This window comes from Puma concolor, chromosome C1 (genome assembly GCF_028749965.1).
Source record: "Puma concolor isolate L17-30 chromosome C1, mPumCon1.1.hap2, whole genome shotgun sequence".
In the NCBI taxonomy this organism is placed as follows: domain Eukaryota; kingdom Metazoa; phylum Chordata; class Mammalia; order Carnivora; family Felidae; genus Puma; species Puma concolor.
The window spans coordinates 2,180,742-2,200,458 of NC_141674.1; the positions used below are offsets into that span (position 1 = coordinate 2,180,742).

Here is a 19,717-nt window from a genome sequence, read left to right on the forward strand (position 1 = left end):
CAAGGTCCATCCACGACCCCCTCAGGCTGCTCCTGGGCTGGGGGCCCCGCTCACCTGCCGCATTCAGAGTTGAGTTCAATCTCTCTCGCCTGCTCTACTCCTTGAATAAAGTCTTCCTTTCCGTCCTGACGAGGGTCGGAGGAATTTTTCTGCAACGTGGCCAGTGGTGCCCAGCGAGGCAGGCAGCAGGGTCCAGAAAAGCCGTGCTGTGCTCAGCCCCTGGGGCCCGGCTGGCCGCTGCCACGGCGTGCCACGGGCTGTCCCACGGACTCCGTGGCGCCCTTGGGGCCCAGGGCAGCGTCTGGCGCTTGGCAGACACTCAGTAAGTGAGAATAAGTGAAAAGCCCAAATGCCAAAAAGACAGACAGAAAGGCAAAGTTAGAACTAATTTGCTTCTGAGCTCCTTGGCGTCCAAACTGCTGACGGTGAACAGCAGTGAAAGCGGAGGTCAGTGCCACATGTGATTCATTAGGCCCCTGTTTTGTCCCCCTTCCCAACTACCCAGCTGGGCCCGGTCCCTCTAGGACGGCAAACAGGTGGCAGCACTGAGGACGAAGGGAGTTAACGATGATCATAGTTAACAACAGGCCGTCCTCACTACGTGCCTCAGCTCTTTATCTACTTTTCCCGATTGAATCCTCACGCCGGCTCTGTGAGCTGGGGATTATCTTTACCCCCATTGTACAGATGAGAAAACCGGCCCAGAGAGGGGACGTGGCTTCCCAGGGACCAGTCATAGGAGAATGTGGGTTCCCACCCAAACCAGACGGGGTTTCGTGCGTGAATGTGTGTACGCGGGTCTGTGCGCGTGTGGGTGTGCGCCGTGTACGTGAGTACGGGACCCGCGCCTGGACCGACGCCTGCAGGGAACACAGGGTGGCACTCGCGGTGTGACCTGGGGGTGCCTCGCACGCTCCTTGCTGTAGGCTGTGCTAACGGAGCCCTGCTCTCAGACAAGCGGTGCGGTGAGGGAGCAGGCTTGCACGGGCGGGGATGAATTTAGAGGGAGTGAGTGTAAATTAAGAGTCTGTCACAAAAATTCAGGGGAGAGGGGCGCCTGGGTGGCTCAGTCGGTGAAGCGTCCGACTTCGGCTCAGGTCATGATCTCACAGTTGGTGAGTTCGAGCCGCGTGTTGGGCTCTGTGCTGACAGTGCAGAGCCTGCTTGGGATTCTCTCTCTCTCTCTCTCTCTCTGCCCCTCCCCACCTACCCTGCTGGTGCGCACGTGAGTGCTCTCAAAATAAACTTAAAAAAAAAATTATACAAGAAACGAAATGCTTCTTAAATTTCCATATCGGAGCCACGGCAGCGGGGTCCAACTTCAGGTAAGACAGAGCACTGATGGGGGGCGAGGACAGAGACAAGAAGGGACCGGGCCGCCGGGGCCTCGGCCGCCTCTCCTGGGAACAGCTTCTGGGTCCCTTCGCGGGCAGGAAGTTAAGACGAATCACAGAAAATTAGGCCAAATGGCACGGCCTGTTTCTATGGAGACGTCAGTGATGCCACACACGCTTCCCGGATCCCACAGGACGCAGGGCTTCCGGAGCCGGTCCCGCCCGGGCCTGAGCAGGCGTACCCGCGAGCCCGGCTCCCGCAGAGGCCGACCGTCCACGGCGTCCTTCCGCTGCCCGACCGCGGTCTCTGCACCTGCCCTGAGGATGCTGCGGGCCGGAGCCCTCCCCCCCAAGAAGCGCAGCCTGGAGCCCAACCCGCTGGAGAAGGGCGTGCTGCTCCTGCAGAGCGTGGCCGGCCACGGCAGCTGCGGGTGGCGCGGCCTCAGCACGTCGGCTCGGGCCCTCAGCCGCTTCTACGGGAAGATGGTACGGGGTTCTGGCGGGTGGACGGCCTGCTTCTGCCCCTCGACCGAAGGCCTCCAGATACGCTCCGGTGATGGCCCCAGAAGGGCAGCATTCTGGGGGATGCAGAGCCCGTGAGCGAGGAGGCACCGTCCGCCTTGAGCCTTCCTCAGAGGGGTCTCCAGGAGGAGCCAACGGGGAGAGGAGAGGATGGGGGGGGGTGCGGGAAGCACAGCCGGAAGGTCCCTGAATGTACCTCAGGCTCCAGGAGACCAGAGAGCCAACCCAGGGTCCCCAAGGACTCCCCAGGCGGATGCCGCCAGTGTCTCCAGCCGGTGCACACGCTGTCCTGAAGCTCGCGGTGCTCGGGGAGAGGGGCAGGTGGCTTCCAGGGTCTCCTCTCTCAGTGTCTCGTTGTCCCCACTCCGCCAGGACGGACGCAAGCAAGACGCCAGCGCCGAAGACACCAGCTTCACGGCCGAACTGGAGGAGCTGAAAAAGGTGTTCCTCGCGCGGCCTGACTGCCCTCGGTTCAGCACCAGGGCCACGTCCATGTGTCCTTACGGTGAGAGCCACCGACCAGGGGGCTCCCGCGTGAAACCGCCTCCTTCCCCCATGGAGTTGGGCGGCCTTCCCTGCTGGCACATGTCAACCAGAGCGGTGGCCTGCGGTGGCTGTGCGCGGTGGCTGTGCGCGGTGGCTGCGGTTGCTGCTGCTGCTGAAACTCGCTGTGTGGGCAGGAGCCCCAGCTGGAACCAGCAGCAGAGGCAGAGGCCGGAGGGATGGGAGGGGGAGGGGTGGGAGGGGGAGGGGTGGGAGGAGGGGGGTGGGAGGAGGGAAGGGTGGGAGGAGGAGGGGTGGGAGGAGGAGGGGTGGGAGGAGGGAGGGAAAGTAAAGCCTCCTTCTTTTCCCTCGTCTCCTTCAGCCGACTCAATACTCTTGGGGGAGGGGGGAGAATGTTGAAAATTCTGGAAGCTGCCAAAAAGGGGTCATAAGGCCAAAGACAGGAACAAACCCCTGTGAGGAGCCCGACAGCCGCCTGGTGGTGCCGCGCCCCGTTCTGACCCGGGAGAACCGGAGGCTTTGAGAGGGCAGCCGGGCACTCCGTGGTCACCAAGGGGCACTGGCCAGGCCAGGCAGCACCCGATACCCCTCAGGTCCCAGCCTGCACTGGGCCCACGTGCCCACACATGACGTTGTCCGTAGGGACAGGGCAATGGAGGCTTAGTGCTGTGGCCGGGAACAGGAGCCTTGTTCGTGTCCGAGGTGGGGGCCCCCACCAGCTCCCCTTTGTCAGGCCTGGAACCTCAGCAGCCTGTGCTCCCGATCCAGGACTTGTGGGCTGGGCTGGCCGGGACGGCTGGGAGACCACACTGCGTCCTGCATGCTGCTCGTGGTGCGAACCGTGACAGCTCGGGGGCAGCTGGGTCTGCCCTTTGGGACAGAGGGGCTTCTCAGATACCATGAAGCTGAGCCTTTTTTACAGGAGATGCGGGGTCCTTCCGGGGAGGGGTGCCTCCATTTGGAGAGACTCAGCTGCACCTGCTGCTCTGGGCCGGCACACCAACGCGGGCAGGAGGACGGAACCGTGTCTCCGTTCAGTCCCAGGGTTCCCGCAGGTCCCCTGACACGGCACCTTTAATGCCACCTGAGGTTTACAAAGACATGGAAGCGTGGCCCCTGCCCTGGAGGTCGTGGAAGGTGTAGCCTTAGCGGCCATCAGCTGGCGTCTCGAACCCCCTGCAGGTTCAGCCATCTCAGCCGAGTTATCCGAGGAGTTGCGCGTGGCACTCAATTCCTGGAAGGCGACCCAGGACCCGCTCTCCAGCCAGCAGGTGGACGGTGAGGGCGGGGCCGGCTGCCACCGGGGTCCTCCCCTCATCACGCCAGCCCCGAGGCCTCTGCCTGCAGCTGCCTCTGGCCCCTGCTCCCCCCCGCCAGGCCTCCCTGATCCTGCCCCGTGGGGACCACCTGCCTGGCTCTGTGTCTCTGACACAGGGTGCGTCCCTCCTTGAGTAGAACACACTGTTCCCACACGCGAATATACTTTCTTTCCTTTATCCAAAGACGATCTCTGCACGCAGAGGTCTCCTTTGTCTGAACGCCAGGAAACCCCTCACAAATGTCTGGGCCACCTGGCGCACCGCGGCATCAGCATGACCCCTGCTGTCCTGGCCCCCAGGCCCCGGGAATCTCGAAGGGCTGCTTTCACCATTTCCCTCCCTTTCTTCAACACACACATGGGCAGGTGGGGAAGGACGGACGAGGGTGGTCACAAGTAGGGGTGTGGTGAGCCCGCCGGGCAGTGAAGGGTTTCTGGGGAGGGACACGATCATGGAAGCCCCCGGGGCCGCTCAGCATGGGACTAGTCTGACTGCCCCCCCGCTTCTCGACAGGGCGCCTCCTTCCCTTTAGTAAGAGCGCCTGTGAGTTCAACTACTTGAGGACAAGCGAATCCCGGATGATAAGCCCGGTCCCCAGCAGCCCAGTCCTAGCGCACAGCCAGCTGAGAAAGCGCGTGCCCTGGTACATCTCCGTCATCCATGAGAAGGTACGGCCGTGTGCGGAGCCCTGGGCACAGACCCTGAGCCGCATGCCCCAGCTCCGCATCCCGCTGGAGAGGAGGGCCGCGGCCACCCGGGGGCTCTCGTCCCTGGATCCGGTCAGCTGTTCAGGCAGGTCCCCAGACGCGGCCGAAGCTGACCCCCAGCTCCCTCTTCCGGTTCCGTGAATCAGACGTTTCCAAATCCTGCAGCCCCCATGCGCCTTCACCCCCGTGGGCGGCGGGTTAAGCTGGCGTGGGTCCCGCCCCCTGGCATGCAGCTCGCCCCACGAGTCATGACCTCAACCATTCACATACCTTTGACCCGATATTTCCACTTGGGAAGATGTATTCTTAAAGATTAACAACCAGCTCGGTGTGCAAAGATCTACCTACGAGTTGATTTGTTGGGATTTGATTCTCTGCATCCTTGTTTGTGACGGAGAACGGCCCGTAATTTACTGTCTGGTAATTCTCTTGTTTGCTTTTGGTGTCAGAGTAAATCTGGCCTCGAAACAAACCACCAAGCGGTGCCCGGGTGGCTCAGTCGGTTAAGTGCCTGACTCTGGATCTCGGCTCAGAGCATGATCTCACGGTTCATGGGTTTGAACCCCGCATCGGGCTCCATGCTGACAATGCCGAGCCTGCTTGGGATTCTCTCTCTCTCTCAAAATAAATAATCAACTTAAAAAGTTTTGTTTTAAAAACCATCGAAAAGTTGGGAGACATTTTCTCCCTTCCGTTCTCTATCCTCTGGAAGGGTCTACACGAGATTGGTGAAGAACATCACTGAGGACTCCTGCAGAGTCCTCAGAGAGAAGGTTCTACAAATAATGAAGTCACTTCCTTGAAAGATATTCAGAGTTCCTTCTCCCTCTTGTTTCATTTTGGGGAAGCGATGTTTTTGTTTTTTGTTTTTTTTAGGAATGTGTCTGTTTCATGTAAATTTTCAAATTTATTGGCCTAGTCCTGTACAGGATGGTGTTTTATTACCCCTCTAATTTCTGCAGAGAGAAAGCATGCCTCTTTTCCATTCCTGATGGTGCTAACTCCTGCCCTCTTTCTCTCCCTCTGTCCTGCTAGGTGTTTATCAACGTTAATAGTCTTTTCTTAGAACCTGCTTCTGTAGTTGTCTTAAAGCTGGTGAAGCTTTCATGGCCGTCATGGAAATGAGCACACAAAATGTTGAGTAGCTGGTGGGCACACAAAACCCTGAGGGTGTGGGTCCATGGGTCTTCGTGTTACCTTTGATTCCCGAAACTCTGCCTCGACATTTTCTGATAGGTTTCACAACTTTGAAAGTGTTGATATCCTGGGACCACTTTGGGGAAAGCCTGAGGCTCTAATTAGCTAGAGCCACACAGATCTGTGTAAAAGAATGTCCTTTGCAACATGGTGTTCTTCTGCAAACAGCGGGAAGGGGTATTACCAAAGGCGGAAGTGAACGGGCCTGGGGAAGGGCTGCAGGCTTGGCTGCCTCCAGAAGCTCGGAAGGTGTCCTTAGGGCTGTCTTTCCCTCATCTCCGCCTGGTCTGAACTGGCCGAGGTGATGCTTCATCACTGGAGGGAGGCCAGAGAGCCACCTGCAGCCACAAGCCCCCAGTCGCACCGAACATCCCCTTTCCAGCCACCGCTGTCCAGTTTGGGACACATGCGTGGGTCTCGATCACTATGGCACGGGAAAGAGGTGCGATCTTGGCAAAATCATTTTAATGTAATTGTATAAGCAGTTCCGCATTCCTTCAGATCCCCCGCCCCCGCCTTGCTGCTGGCTCCGCCCTCCCGTCATGCTGCTGGCTCTGTCCTCCTGCTGGCTCCGCCCGCCCGCCATGCTGCTGGCTCCGCCTCTTCCCCCCCAACCATGCTGCTGACTCCGCCCCTCCCCCCATGCTGCTGGCTCCGCCCTCCTGCTGGCTCCGCCCTCCCGCCATGCTGCTGGCTCCGCCCCTCCCCCACGCTGCTGGCTCCGCCCTCCTGTTGGCTCCGCCCCCCGCCATGCTGCTGGCTCCGCCCCTCCCCCACGCTGCTGGCTCCGCCCTCCTGTTGGCTCCGCCCCCCGCCATGCTGCTGGCTCCGCCCCCTCTCCCCTCCCCACCCTCCCAGATCTTCGTCCACCCTCTCCTCTGCCACAGCCTCAGCTCTTCTCTGAAGCCCTGAGGTGCATGGCTAGCCCGTTGGTTCCCTGCGGGCCCCAGTCGGTGCGCGTGGGGCTCGGAATCCGTGCCCTCCGTGGCCTCGGCCTCACCCTACAAATCTCCATATGTCTTGATGTTGATCATTGTTCCGTTTCAAACTTCTAACCTCCTTGGCGCATCTGCTTCTTTGACTCGTGGGCCCCGTGGAAGCCTGGCACTTAAATCCCAAACATCTGAAGGGCTTCCTAGCTGCCTCCTTTTCCTCCGGCACCTGTGCCTGGACCACCTCCCTCCGGCCTTAGCTCCGATCTGGTGGCAAGTCCTCTGGTTTCCGTTTGTCCAAAAACATCTGTATCGTGTCTCCGACTCTGAGGAACTGGGGGCACCGAGATCTTGAGCACAGGAGGTGGAGGGGCAGAGGGCGGGGCTCTCTGACAAGGCCCCGGGGCGGGGGTGGGTGGCTGGGGCCAGGCCTGAAGGGCAGGTACCAGGAGCCCACCCCCCCAGGCAAGGATTTGGGACCTGCCCTTAGGCAGGGGTGGCTGGGATTTCAGGGTGCCTGAACGGCAGGCCTGCCCTTCCTAGGCTCAGAGCTGCCGGTCTGCAGGCGCCTCGAGAGGGTGGGCCCGGGAGGGGCTCCAGCGGCACATGGGGGCCACCTGCGCTTCTGTGCAGGATCACTGCCTGCGCACGCTGGGGGAGGAGGTGCAGCGCCTGTCCCAGCTGGAGGCCCTGCTTTGGAAGAAAGACGAGGAGGTCTCGGCCCTCCAGGAGGAGAGGGAGGCCTTGAAGAAGCAGCTGAAATTCCTCCTCCAAAGCAAAAGCCAAGAGATATTGGTATGTCAGGGCACGGGGTGAGCAGGGGGCCTGAGCTATGAGCTCTGCCGCCAAGGGTCCAAAGCTCCGGGTAGCCCTCGGGCCCCCCCGCAAGTGCCCCGTCGTCCCGGAAGCCTGCCACGTCCTGGTGGGGGCAGGGGCTCCGCGTAGAAACAGACCCCTGTGCTTTGCTGCCCGCTTGCTTGGTCCCTGGGGCGGGCTGTGTGTGTGTCTGGACTCCGCTTCCTTCCAGTAAGATGAGGGCCGGATCCTCCGAGATCCTGAAGGATGGAAGGAGCCCTGAAGGTGGTGTCCGGGGCTGAGACATGGACCCGGTGGGTGTGGCGGCTCAGTTGAGCCAGGTCTGTTCTGCCTGCAGGACGTTCAGTGTCCTTGCCTATAAAGCGGGGGGGGGGGGGGGGGGGGGGGGGGGGCGCGGTGCTGCCCCTTCCCAGGTCTGGACAGAGGGCTGAACCAGGCAGGTGCCGGTAGGGCCCGGGGAAGCAGTCGCCTGGTCTTTCTAAAACTTGATTTCTTTCATCCCTGAGGATACAGCCCAGCATTATGCTGGGGGCACACATGAGGCAGGGGTGGGGACCCCCGAGATGCCACCAGAGAGAGCTGGACCAGACGCCGATGGCACGGTGCCAGCAGGCAGGGGCAGCAGGAATCTCCGGGGGCCTGGGGGTGTCAGCCTGCCTTCCCTGCTCCCCAGCCCCCCCGGGGGCGCTTAGAGAGCTGTGAGCCACAGGAAACATGGGCCTGCTCACGTGCAGGACACGGCCCCCCTTCTCAGCAACACAGCACCCTTGGCAGGAGGACACTGGCTCCCCTCCCTCCCCTGCAACATGGAGAGGCTGCCGTCCCCTTCCAGAAGGACAGGTCTCACCCCCCGGGGGAGCCGAGGCTCACACAGGCGTCTTACAGGAGCAGCCCTCAGAGTCTGCACCAAAGCCCTTGGGGAAGCTGAGCATCCTGAGAACCTTCTTCAGAGACGAGGAGGAGTTGCAGCACAGAAGGCAGGGGCGGGCCTGTTGGGAAAGGGGGGGGGGGGTGGCGGGTGGCGGGGGGAGGCCTGACCCCGGGCCACATCTGCAGGGCAGCCGGGCGGGGCCCAGGCCACGGTGTCCCACCCGTAGCTGTCACCTGCTGGCCTTTCCCCAGTCGCAGGCCCTCAGACACACCTGGGGGGAACAGGTGCAGGGTGGCGGGACTCCAGCCCCCCCCCCCGCCCCGGGGGGTGCCAGGGTCTCCGAGTGGACGAGGCTGACCCTGCCCCAGCTGGGGGGCCGCGGCCCCACGCCCAGTGCACTCCTGCCCGGCGTGCCTTCCGTGTCCCAGCCGCAGGACGAGTGTTCCGCGACCCACAGGGGCAAGGACCCGGAAGTGGATGGCGGCCAAGAAGACGAGGCCGGAGAAGCAGAGGGCGGAACGGGCAGCGGGGAGGCCGCGCCCGAGGAGGGGGTTGAGGTGGAGGTGGAGCAGCTGGAGGAGGAGGAGGTGCAGGGGGCCGAGGCTCAGTCTAAGAGAAGTTCGAGCTCCCTGGAAGAGGCCTTCGAGCGGGAGCTGGTGGCCCAGCTGGAGGAATACGAGCAGGTGATCTGGGAGCTCCAGGACGAGCTGCAGGTGACCAGGACCAGATACTCGCTCGCGACAGGTGCGGCCCCGGGGCCTGGGAGCCTGGGGGGGGGGGGGCCAGGGACCGAGGCCCGCGGGGCGGGAGGCCGCCACCCTCAGCCCGGCTTCTCAGGCCCCTGCTCTCGCTCCTCTCCTCCGCGGCGCTCACTCAGGTGCCATCACGTCCTTACAACGCCGAGTGGGTTTCCAGGAGTCCCGGCTGCGGCAGGTGCACACGGAGAGCGAGGCCCTGCAGAGGGAGCTTCGGGAGCGGGAGGACCAGCTACGCGCCATGTCCAACAAGGTGGCCGTGCCCCTGTCACCCTGGCACTGGGAGCCGGGAGCCCGGGCAGCCCCGCACCGTCCACCCCGGGCCGCTCGGCTCCGGGCCACTTCCCAGGACCCCCCGCCCCGCGTCCACCCGCCCGTAGCTGAGCACCGTGTTTTCTCGAAGTTTTTCACACTCACAGCGTAAAGAATCAAGGAGTCCCACAGGCTCTTCGCCCCAATAGGTGTGTCCACCCTCCTCCTCCTCACGCGCCCCTCCCCTGCGGCGACTGCTCTCAACTCTTCCTTAGGAATCGCTCTGCAGGTTCCCGGACGGCATGCTTCCAACGCCCATTCTGGAACTTTCTGCATCATCACATTATCTATTGCTTCCTCCTTCCTCCCCTGCCTGGGGTCCCCAACGCAGGGAGGTCCGCCTCCCGCCGGTGTCCCCCACCCAGGAGCCCCAGGGGGGTGGGGGTGGGGGCACGTTGTCAGCAGCACACGCCCGCCTGGGGCTGAAACACGGGCTTCCGGAATGAGGATTAAGGTCCACTCTCTCTTCTGACCTACTCCCGCGTCTTCATGGGAGCACATCCTGCAGCGATCTTTTGATAAAAAAACGAGTAGGTATAAACTGGGGGGACACCGCACTCCGCGAACGGCCTGCTTCTACTTGGCGGCAGAGTGTGGCCGGGACAGCGCCTTCCGTCAGTGTGTCCCCGCCTCTCGCTCACTCGGGCCCAGGCCGAGTGCGTCCTGGTCCCCGGTGCCCTGAAAGCTGGCGGACTTGTGCCATCGCGGCCCGTTCACTGTCCTGGGCTCTCCGGGACCAACCAGGAACGCATGTCCTGTGGTTCTGGAAGCTCACGTTTATCTCGGTTTTTCGTTTCCTCCTCTTGTCTCTCGAACCTTCCGTCCTCCTGGCGTCATCCCTAGACCTGGTTCCCCCTCCTCTTCCCGTCTCCTGGTCCGTCTGCCGTGCTTTCCACGTTCTCCGCACTTTCTCCGCAGCCTCCTCCCTCCTGCCTTTGTCACACTGACGCTTCCCCCTCCGCCTTGTTCTCCGAAAGTCCTCGTATCTTCTTTTACCTCAAGATCCGTGGCCGGTCTGACCTCGCGCAACACACCTGGCTGCCGGGCTTAATTGCTGCAACATCCCTCTCTCTCCTGCAGGTGTCCTGTGTCCCTCCGCCTCGGTCTCTGTCGTTCGCGAGAGAGCTTTGCTCCAGCGTCAGGGCCGAGCGGAGTGGCCACGCGGTGCTCATTTTGTGCTTCACGCACAAGGGCACACGGGCCCCCGTCAGCCCAGCGTTCAAGGTCGTCTCGTTAGGGCTTTCCTCTTAATTTGCTCAGATTGCCCCGGAATCTGGCACCTGGGAGGGTTTCTGGCCTGTGATGTGAAGGCCCAGCTGCTGGTGTTGCCAGAGGCCCGGGGGGTGGGGGGGAGCCCACATCTGGAGCCTGGGGCCGCCACCCCCACACTGAGCCTGGCACCTCCCCCGCCGGAGCCCCTCTGCCAAACCCCGGCCCCCAGCCTCCCGCCAGGCGGACAAGGGGCAGGCTCCTCGCCGCTCAAGGTTGGGGACCGGTCTGCCACTCCGTTCCTGAGATAGTCACCACCGACCCCCACCCCACAGGAGCCTCTACACCCAGAAGCAGCCGCACCTCCAACTCCTGAGACTGGGGGACTCCGGGAGGGAGCTGGGCTCATCAGCTTTCCCCGCCGCTGGCTCAGCACCCATCCGCCTTGGCTCTGCCCAGCTCCCTGCATGTTCGCAGGCCCCCTGTCCTTCTCCCTGCCCTTGGCAGGGGTCCTGCGGCTTCTGTGGCACTGAGGCTCGGGCAGACGGGTGGACACCGGTGTCCCGCCCGTCCTCCCGTTCCCTGAGCCAACCCCCCTTCTGCCTTCCAGTTCTCCAACCTCAGGGAAGACAAGAAACACGAAGAGATGATGGGCCTCATGGAGAAGGACAACTTTCTCCTCCGCCAGGTGACCGCCAGGCGTGGTTAACGGTCAGCCAGATCTTGCTGTTTTTGCTGTAAGTCCTGACGCAGCGTGGGGGACATGAGCCGCGAACCCCCTTCGCAGTCAGTCGGGGGCCCCCCTCCGTCAGGCGGCACCCCCATCAGCAGTGGCTGGAACACAGGTGCACACAGAGGCTCCTCGCCACTGCTGGCTCCACATCTGGCTTGAACTCGGTGACGCCGGCCGTCTTGGGGGGACAAAGGGGTGGGGAACACGGGCGACCCTATTCCCCCGTCCTCCCTCCCCCCCCCGCCCCCGCAGCAAGTGGCGGAGCTGCAGAGCAGACTCGCCAAGCAGGAACACATCATCTCGGAGCTGGAGGCCAAGGTCAGCCAGCTGCAGGACCAGGTGAGCCAGAAGGAGGGCCAGCTGCAGAGACAGAAGTGGCTGCAGGAGGAGATGGGGAGCAGGAACGAGATGATCCAGCAGGCGGAGCTGCAGGCCCGCGTGGCCCTGGAGAGCGCGCAGTCCCGGGTAGGCCCCGCGTGCAGAGCCAGGGCGCCCCGGCCTGGGGAGCTCAGGGAGTGAGCAGGGGCTCAGGCTCTTCCCCCCTCGTATCCCGGCCCCCCTGGCGCAGAGTTGCACTCCAGAAATGGTGGTGGAGACAGCAGAGGTGTGAGGGGCCTTGCACACTTCAGCCCCGAGGCGGGGGCAGCCTTGCCCGCTTCGTGGATGGAGTCGCTGCCTTGGCTTGTGCTGGGAGTGGGCACCAGGGCTTGGCCGGCCAGGAAGGGGGGCTCTGCGGTCAGGGGGTATGCTAGTAATGCCACCATCTCCTTGCAAGCTACGGGGTGCTTGCCATGGGTCCGACAGCATTTGAAGCAGCTCGCTGAAGTCTTCTAACCTCGTGCACAAAGCTACAAGCAGGTATTCTCAGTGTCCTCACTGTGTACGTAAAGGCACCCGCAGCACAGGAGGTTAAGTAATGCGTCTGAGCCCCCAGGGCCGCGCAGGGGTGGTGCTGGGATTTGAAGAACAGGATCCCATATCGGAGCCCGTACATGGCATGGAACGTGAGCAGAGGCACAGAGGGAGGCCAAGGTGCCCTCTGCTATGAGGGACCCCCCCCCCCCCCGGCAGAAAAGGAAACCGGCGGAAGAGCTGACTTGATTTAGAATCCGAAAAGCAGCAAAGGGAAAGGTCCTCTCTCTTTCCCACCCAGAGTGCCTGGGGCCACCCAGGTGCGCCCAACTCCCCGTGGGGGGCCAGCCTCCTGCTGGGCAGCTCTGAGGGCATCACCGAGCACCCCCCCCAACACCTGCTATCTTTCATCAAGTGGTGTCCCACCCAGCTGGAGCGTTAGCGGGGTGCTGGGTGCTGGGGTCTCAAGTCTGTCTAGTAGGGCCTGGAGCGCTGTGCTGAGAGGGTGAGCCTAGGCCTGAGGTTGGCAGGAAGGGGTGCCAGGACCTGCCAGAGATGCCTGAGACAGCCCGGGCGTGGGGCACTGTGGCCGGACACCCCCAGCTGACGGCCACCTCCAGTAGAGAGGGCGAGACCCCCATACCAGTGCGATGCCAACACCGAGCTGGCATCGGTCCACACTGGAAAACATGGGAGCCCCCCCCGCCCCCCGCTCAAGGTCCCGGGGCTCCTAACATCCCCTCTGTCCCGGAGCCAAAGTGGACCCTCCTGCAGCCTCTTCAGGCTGGTTCCCCCTTGGCCCTCCTGCTCTGTCGGGGCTTCTGGACGCGGGGGCCGAGGAGCTGCTAGCGTGCCGCCACCAGAACTCGGGGGGCCCTGTCTGAGGGCTTGTGGGGTACAGGCGGGCGGAGGCGGGCTGGGGCCCTGCACGTGCACAGCCAGGCCGATGGCAGCGAGACCGGACAGCCTGAGCCCCGTCCTCGTCAACACCCGGTTAATGCCCTGTCAGCGGCTAGTTACCGCCAGCAGCACGAGGCAAGGAGGGAGGGACCCCCAAGTGCCCCCTCCAATGCTAACAGGGAGGGGCTGACAGGCTCGTAGGGTGCCCTGGGGTCGGGAGGGGGCTGCACCAGTTCCCTAGGGGAAGGGGGTGGCCCGGTGGGGGGTTGTTCAGAGCTCTGGTACCCCCCCCCCACCGGCCTTTTAAAACCATTTCTTTTTCAATTAAAAAGGAAAAAAAAGCAGTAGAAAGTCTTAAAGCCTTGGTGTCAGGCCCCCCTGGGCCTGGGTTTGGATCCGGCCCCTTGTAGCTCCCGGGCAGACCAGCCGGCCTCTCCGACCTCTTCCGCTTTCTGCGGCTGTGAAAAGCGAGGGAACGTCTACCTTCTGAAAAGCTTCAAGCCGGGGTGGTGACTCCCCCGCTCCTTCCCTTTGCTCACAGCTCGAAAGACTAAGAAACAACATCATCCAGGCCACCTTCAGCACCTCCGGGATCAAGTCCTTGGCCACTGAGATCTCTGACAATGACATTCTGGAGGCCTTGCAGGTACATTTGGCGCTGGGCTGCCTCCTTGTCCCCGAGGCCGCGTCTCCGGGCGGGAGCTGACTAATTTGCAGCCAGAGGCGGAGGGGAGAAGACAGCATGGATGCCATGGACCCCCATTCTGCTTCTGTGTCACTGTTCGCCGTCACCCGGGGATCATGCTTACTCTCTGCTCAGGCAGAGGGGGACCGGACCCCCCGAAAGGGTGGCGATGTTGTACAGCTGGCGAGGCTAGCCGCTCTTGGCCTTCGGTGATCCCCAGCAGCAAGTCCGCGGGGGATGCACAGGGGCGGGGGGCCCAGCTGCTGGAGTCCTGGAGGTTCCCCCGCAGCAGGGACCCTGGCCCACCCAGCCTCTTCAGGGATGCTTCTCAGCACCTCGGCATGGCCTCAGCTGGGATAGTCATCTGTTCAGGCAGGACCCTGGCACAGACCCCTCCCTGGCCTTGGCCCGCGCTGTCATCTTGCTGACCCCAAACAGAGGCCTCACAGGGGCACCGTGGTGCAGGGAACATGGTGCAGACTTTGGGGCCGGCAGGGGTCAGTCACCACCCCTGTGGTCCTCGGCTGAGAAGCTGTGGCCGGGTCACTTGAGTTCAGAGCCACGGAGTTTCCCTCTGCACGTGGGAGACAGCGCGTCTGCCTCGGGGCGTGGTGGGGAGAGGGCCCTGGGAGCCGAGCCCCTGACCCAAACGTGCTCTGTGCAGCCTGGTGTGCTGCTCACAGGGGCTGCTTCGGTCCCCACGCCGCAAGCCTCCCACGGCAGGGCGCTTGCCACCAGGGCCTGTCCCCTTCCAGGGCCCCGCGTTTCCCTGAGACCTGATTTCTTTCCTCTGCGCCGTGGGGGTGGGGCCGCGGCCAGTGGCGATCCCGCAGGGTGGCAAAGGTCTCAGGGGAGGGGGGCCCTGCATGAGGACCTGGGGGGAGGTCTCTGCAGCCTGGCTACCATTGCTTGGGGAGAGGGAGAGGGAGGGGGCAGAGAAGAAAAGGGGGAGGAGAGGGAGAGAGAAGGAGGGGGAGGAGAGGGAGAGAGAAGAAGGGGGAGGAGAGGGAGAGAGAGGGAGGGAAGGGTCCTCGGTACCACCCAGTAGTCAGGGAAGAATCCTTTCCCCTGCCAGTGTCGGACACAAAGGACACAAAACAGTGACCGGTGGTGAAGCAGGAGAGGTGAGGGAGGAGGCAGGACAGAAGGGCCTGGAGGGACAGGCTCCGTGGCCTCTGAGGTCTCTCGGTCGGGGGCTGCTGGAGATTCGCAGGGGACCTAGTGCTGCTTCAGGGGAGAGCGACCGCAGCCCGTGGGGGGAGGGGCTCTCTTCCCCACTCCGAGTTCTGTGGGCTTCATCTCCCGGGGCCTGACCAGCAGCGGTGGGAGCGTTTTCTGCACAGAAGTTTGCAAATGCTGCAAGACCACAGCTTTTCCCCCTGGAGAGCTGGTGTCAGCGCTCAGAGCTCCGTGCAGGCCCTGCTGCCGGCTGCCCTTGGTGGGGGGGTGGTGGAGCAGCGGCGCCCCCGCAGCCACGGCCTGTGCTCCTCCCCAGAGGATCATCTCTGAGCGAGCCGACTACTACAATCAGCTGAAACAGAAAGGCATCAGGATGCCTCCCCTGCACCAGTCGGAGGCCCCTTCCTCCCAGAGCAAGTCCAAGAAGCTGGCCTCCAAGTAAAGCCCGCCTGCCCACGCGCCCCCCGCCCCTCAGACGCTGGGCCCCAGCTCGGGGGCCATCGTGTGTGGCCCGGTCTTCTCGCTTTAGAATTAAACCCTGTCCTTGGCCATGGGCTCAGCTTCTCTTTCCCTCCGGGACTCGTGGGGGCTTGGGTTCCATCCGCAGCCCCGATCTGCATCCCTGGCTCCTTCCTGGGGAGACCCCCACACGGAGCAAGGGCCCCCTCCAGAGGCCCTGGGCTTTGAAGGCCTGAGCCTGGGTGCCTATAGGCTCCTTCAGTTGGGCCCACGGGGGGGCCACCTCCGAAATGGGGGCTTCCCTGGCTGGGGCGACCCCTTTGGAAGAGGGTGGATGGAGGCCGTTTTTCCTGCTGCTGTTCCTTTCCATCACTCTGCGGGAGGGACAGCTCCAGGCGGCCGGCCAGGCACCTCTGTCTGCGTCCTGCGCACCGCAGGCTTCGGGCACATAAACGCGCTGAATGAAGGAACCCATCAGGCGCGGCTGTGCTCTCCGCCCGCACCTGTGCGCGCAGCCAGACCCGCCTCGCCCAGGGCGCGAACTGGAGGGACCAGCGGGGAGCTCCGCAGCGCCCCCCCACCCCACCCCTGCAGGCCGCCTCAACTCTCGGATCAGACCCAGGCGCGTCCGGAGGCTCCGGGCCCCGCTTCTGCGACCGAGCCCGTCCCTGCGCGGTCTTGGTGGAGGACCCCCGCTCTCACGCCTGGGACCCCCCAGGGCCCAGCGACTCCTTCGGCCTCTCTCCCCAGCCGCCCCTCGAGCCTGACAGCTCCTCTCCCTCGCAGCGCCCCTTCCCAGCGTGCCCTCGCCCCTGCTACGCCCTCCCTCACACGCTTCTCTTTCCCGCGGTCCCCTCTCCCCTGCGGGCCCTCTCGCCCCCGCGGCACCTACTGCCTTCCTTCCCTGCAGTTTGCACGCCCTCCGGCGGCGCCCCCGGGAGCACCGGCGGCCTGGGCTCGGCTTCCCCGCTCGCTTCGCCCCTAGCCCCGCCCCTAGCCCCGCCCCAGGCCCCGCCCCTCCCGGCCGGCTACACGTCTGCGCTGCTCGGAGGCCCGGGGGCCGAGGGGCCCGTGGGACACGCGTCGGGGCGCAGCTTCCTGGTGCGGGCGGACCGCGGAGGTGGACCTGGCCGCGGCCCGCCGGGCCTGTGAGCGTCGCCCGGGAGAGCGGAATTGCGGGGTAGGAGGCAGGGGAGGGTCTGGTCCGGCCAAGCGACCCCCTCTCCCCGCCCCGGCCCAACCCGTGGAGGGACGGCCACGAGCCGGAAAGGGCCATCTGGTTCCTGCTGGCCGCCCCGGGACACCCCAGGGCTCCTCCTTTACCTCCCCGGCTCCTCGCAGAGCCGGTCCTCTACACTTTATTTTCTGTGGGTGTTTTCCCCCCTGTTTTTCAGGTTGGAGGCATCGGCCGCACCTCGGACCTTGACCTGTGGCCTGGGAGGAGGTGAGACCTACTGGCCAGGCTCTGACCACCTGACCACCTTCCTGGGCGCCTGAGTCTGGGTTTCCTCGCCAGGACTCTCCCTTTGTAAGTTGTGGGCTCCTCGGGGGTGCTTTGGGAGCGAAGGGGTCTAAGGTATGCGGTGGTACCCGCGAGGGCCCCCAGCTTGGCTGGTGGCTCTGGGCAGCACAGCCCCAGGCTCTTGCTACAGGGCGGGACCTTCCAGTGAGGGGCTGGAGAGTGAGGCCCTCAGGAGCCCAGCTCTGGGCACTTCACTGGCTTCTAGGGGCTTTGTCCAGTCAGGGCAGCTTGAAAGCCACAGTCTCCATCAGTTGGGAATGCTTTCTGGTGCACACGACGGGAACTCCTTGTCCCAGGCTTGAACAGGTGTGGGTTGAGTCTTGTCACACAAAGAAGCCCACAGGTGGGTAATCGGTGTGGATTTGGAGACCCCCACCCTGTCAGGGCTGGCGCTGCCTGGATATCCGGTAGCAAAATGGCTGCTGCAGCTCCGGCCATCACTGCAGGGCGGCCAGAAAGAAGCCGCTGCTATTTCTCTCTTGAGAGCAAAAACCCTGCAGCTCCTGCTACGCCCAGCGGCCAAGGTATTAAGCTTGAATTAGCCCCCGGCTGTCATTTAGGGCAGCACCTTGCTGCCTGGAACCGGCTAAGGATTGTGCCCCCAGGTGGAAGGAGGTGGACCTTAGGTAGACAGCTAACAGAGTCGGCCCAGTAGCCCCTTTCCCAGACCCACCTGGGAAAGTGGAACCCACACTCAGTGTGCGCTTGGCCTCCCTTGGGCCTGAGAACGGCCACTGACCCGAGTGGCTGTCACCAAGCAGGTGGCTCCCGCCTGAGAGGCAGGCCTTGAGGCTCCGAGATGGGCTCCCTCCCTTCCTCCCACTGGCCTGGGACCCGGGAGGCACGTCAGGAGTTTAAGAACTGCTGGGTTTCAGCAGTGTCTGGGTGGGCAAGAGGCCGTTCAGGGGCCCGCTGTGCCTTTAAGCCCCTCCCCAAGTGTCCGTGGGAGGGGGTCCCGGGAAGAGAGGCGCCTGGACTCCGCCCCCCCCCCCCCAGGCCCCAGCTTCTCCCCCAGGCGGTGTCGGGGGAGGGGCTGCAAGTCGAGCAGGCCAGAGGACACAGGACAGGGCCGCCGGCCTGCCCCGGCCAGCCAGCCAGCCTGTACCAGCCGCCGCCCCGTCCCTGTCCTTCCCCGCCTCCGGGGAAGCTCTGGGGCCTGATCTGTTGGGGACGGGGAGGGGGGCAGCAGTTATCCGGCCAAGGACCCGCCGCGTCCAGTCTCCAGGGCCCAGCAGCTGTCCCGGAGGCCCCCGCGAGGGCCTGGCCTGGGTGGAGGCAGCCTCTCACATTCCTGAGGGTAGGGTTTGGCGGATTTGCAGCCTCCCTGGGTTGGATTCCCGCTTTGCCGGCTCCCATGTGACCTGGCAAGTGGCTTGACCACTTGGCGTCGGTACACCTGCTGAGCCAGGTGAGAAGGTTCCTGTAAAGGAGCCCGCCCCTACCCCCTCAGCCTGCGCCCCGCCCCCTCAGCTCCCCCACCCCCTCCCGCCCCCTCAGCCCCCCTCCCCATCCCCTCAGCCCCTCCCCTGCCCCTCTGGCCGTAGCCCGGGCAGCATGCAGACCCAGCAGAGTGGCGTCCAGTACAGCAGGTGGGATGACAGCAGCCGGGACGAAGTCCACGTGGCTGCCGTGTCCAGCACGGAGGAGGCCTCAAGCTGGGCCAGGTGAGGGCTGGGGGGAGGAGCCCCGCCCGCTGGGTCACGCCCTCGGCCTGTCAGCAGAGTGCCAGGCCCTCCTCCTTCGGGGCCACTGCCCCACCCTACCCCCCCCCCCCCCCACCGCCCAGCCCCCGCAGCCCCCGCAGCCCACTCGGGCTCACGTGCTGGCGGTTCCCTCTCCAGGATCTCCCGGAAGCTGTGCTCAGGCAAGCTGGGCATCGCCCTGAAGGTGCTGGGCGGAGTGGCCCTCTTCTGGGCCGTCTTCATCCTGGGCTACGTCACCGGCTACTACGTGCACAAGTGCAAATAAGGCTTCCCAGCATGCACGCATGTGCCCGGGGACGCGGGCCCGGGCGGACACCCCTGTACACCAGAATCCCCTTTGCATGCACAGACCCTCATGTACACGGATCCTCGTATACACCAGGTTTCCTCCACGTGCATAGACTCACCGCCCCCCCACAGACCCCACTGTGCAGCAAGCAGTCACTGGCCATCCAGGGGCACGCAGAGGAACAGGAACACAGGTCCTCGATGACATATACACATGCCTCGCACAGGCAGCCAGCCAGGGGCACACGTGGCCGGGAGACTCGGCCCAGTCTGAGCTGGGACCACAGGACACACCCTCTGGGTCCTCCCTGAGCGGGCGCTGTATGGGGCTGGGGGTGCCTGGGTGGGCCTCTGGGCCCTCTTGTTTTGTAAGCATGGCTCTGGGGGAGGCGGGGCTGTGTACGTCCCTCTGCCCCCCCCCTCCCTGGGCTGAGACCCCATCCTGGAAGTCGATCCTGGGCAGGGTGGGGAGCGGGAGCCACCCTCAAGTGTTGTCTGCGGTGGGGTGGGCATGGTTGCTCCGGGGCTTGGAGCCAGCAGGAAGGCCGCTGCCCCTGCCATGCCCAGGGCGGATGGGAACCTGTGCACCGATGCAGTCTATTAAAAGTCTGTTGCATGAAGGTTGGGTGAGGGCCTCTCCCACGGGGGCCCCCCAGGCGCCTGCCCACGTGAGGCCAGCTGGAGGCCCTCGGACAACAGTGGGAGGCTTCTGGGAAGGGCCCTTCCTCCCACTTGGCTCTGGGACTCCGTGTGTGTCGGCTGCGCCCTCTGGTGGGAAGCGAGCCCCTGGGGGTCGGCCTGAGGGCTGGCAGGTGGCGGGACGTCTTCCTGCCTCGCCCAACGGACTCTCGAGGCTCAGGCTGCTCCTGCCTGCCCAGCGGATTCCCGAGACCTGCCCTCCTGGGCCTGTGCTCACCC

At 64.1% G+C, this 19,717-nt stretch overlaps 2 protein-coding genes across 5 annotated transcripts; both read left to right on the plus strand.

Moving 5' to 3' along the window:
• Positions 1–1,416: 1,416 nt before the first annotated feature.
• Positions 1,417–15,376, plus strand: CCDC27 (coiled-coil domain containing 27). The gene is made up of 12 exons (XM_086720225.1): positions 1,417–1,820; positions 2,229–2,361; positions 3,543–3,638; positions 4,193–4,347; positions 7,149–7,310; positions 8,217–8,318; positions 8,388–8,946; positions 9,080–9,210; positions 11,089–11,166; positions 11,464–11,676; positions 13,505–13,609; positions 15,144–15,376. The coding sequence occupies exons 1-12, from the start codon at positions 1,467–1,469 to the stop codon at positions 15,267–15,269; spliced, it is 2,214 nt and encodes a 737-aa protein (XP_086576351.1). The 5' UTR covers positions 1,417–1,466; the 3' UTR covers positions 15,270–15,376.
• A 917-nt stretch (positions 15,377–16,293) lies between these two features.
• Positions 16,294–19,419, plus strand: SMIM1 (small integral membrane protein 1 (Vel blood group)). Of its 4 annotated transcripts, XM_086715487.1 has the most exons (5): positions 16,294–16,466; positions 16,681–16,814; positions 17,014–17,151; positions 18,353–18,472; positions 18,650–19,419. In XM_086715487.1, the coding sequence occupies exons 4-5, from the start codon at positions 18,363–18,365 to the stop codon at positions 18,774–18,776; spliced, it is 237 nt and encodes a 78-aa protein (XP_086571613.1). In that variant the 5' UTR covers positions 16,294–16,466; positions 16,681–16,814; positions 17,014–17,151; positions 18,353–18,362; the 3' UTR covers positions 18,777–19,419. The 4 variants fall into 4 exon arrangements, with proteins under 4 accessions (XP_086571613.1, XP_086571614.1, XP_086571612.1 ...); XM_086715488.1 differs by lacking the exon at positions 17,014–17,151 and having other exon boundaries at positions 18,327–18,472; XM_086715486.1 differs by lacking the exon at positions 17,014–17,151.
• Positions 19,420–19,717: the final 298 nt, after the last annotated feature.

Bases quoted from the DNA above. Each gene is read 5' to 3' on its own strand.
- SMIM1 (XM_086715487.1), top strand. From the start codon at position 18,363: ATGCAGACCCAGCAGAGTGGCGTCCAGTACAGCAGGTGGGATGACAGC. The intron at 18,473-18,649 runs GTGAGGGCTGGG...TTCCCTCTCCAG, and splicing joins GAGGCCTCAAGCTGGGCCAG to GATCTCCCGGAAGCTGTGCT.
- CCDC27 (XM_086720225.1), top strand. From the start codon at position 1,467: ATGGCACGGCCTGTTTCTATGGAGACGTCAGTGATGCCACACACGCTT. The intron at 1,821-2,228 runs GTACGGGGTTCT...CCACTCCGCCAG, and splicing joins GCCGCTTCTACGGGAAGATG to GACGGACGCAAGCAAGACGC. The intron at 13,610-15,143 runs GTACATTTGGCG...GCTCCTCCCCAG, and splicing joins ACATTCTGGAGGCCTTGCAG to AGGATCATCTCTGAGCGAGC.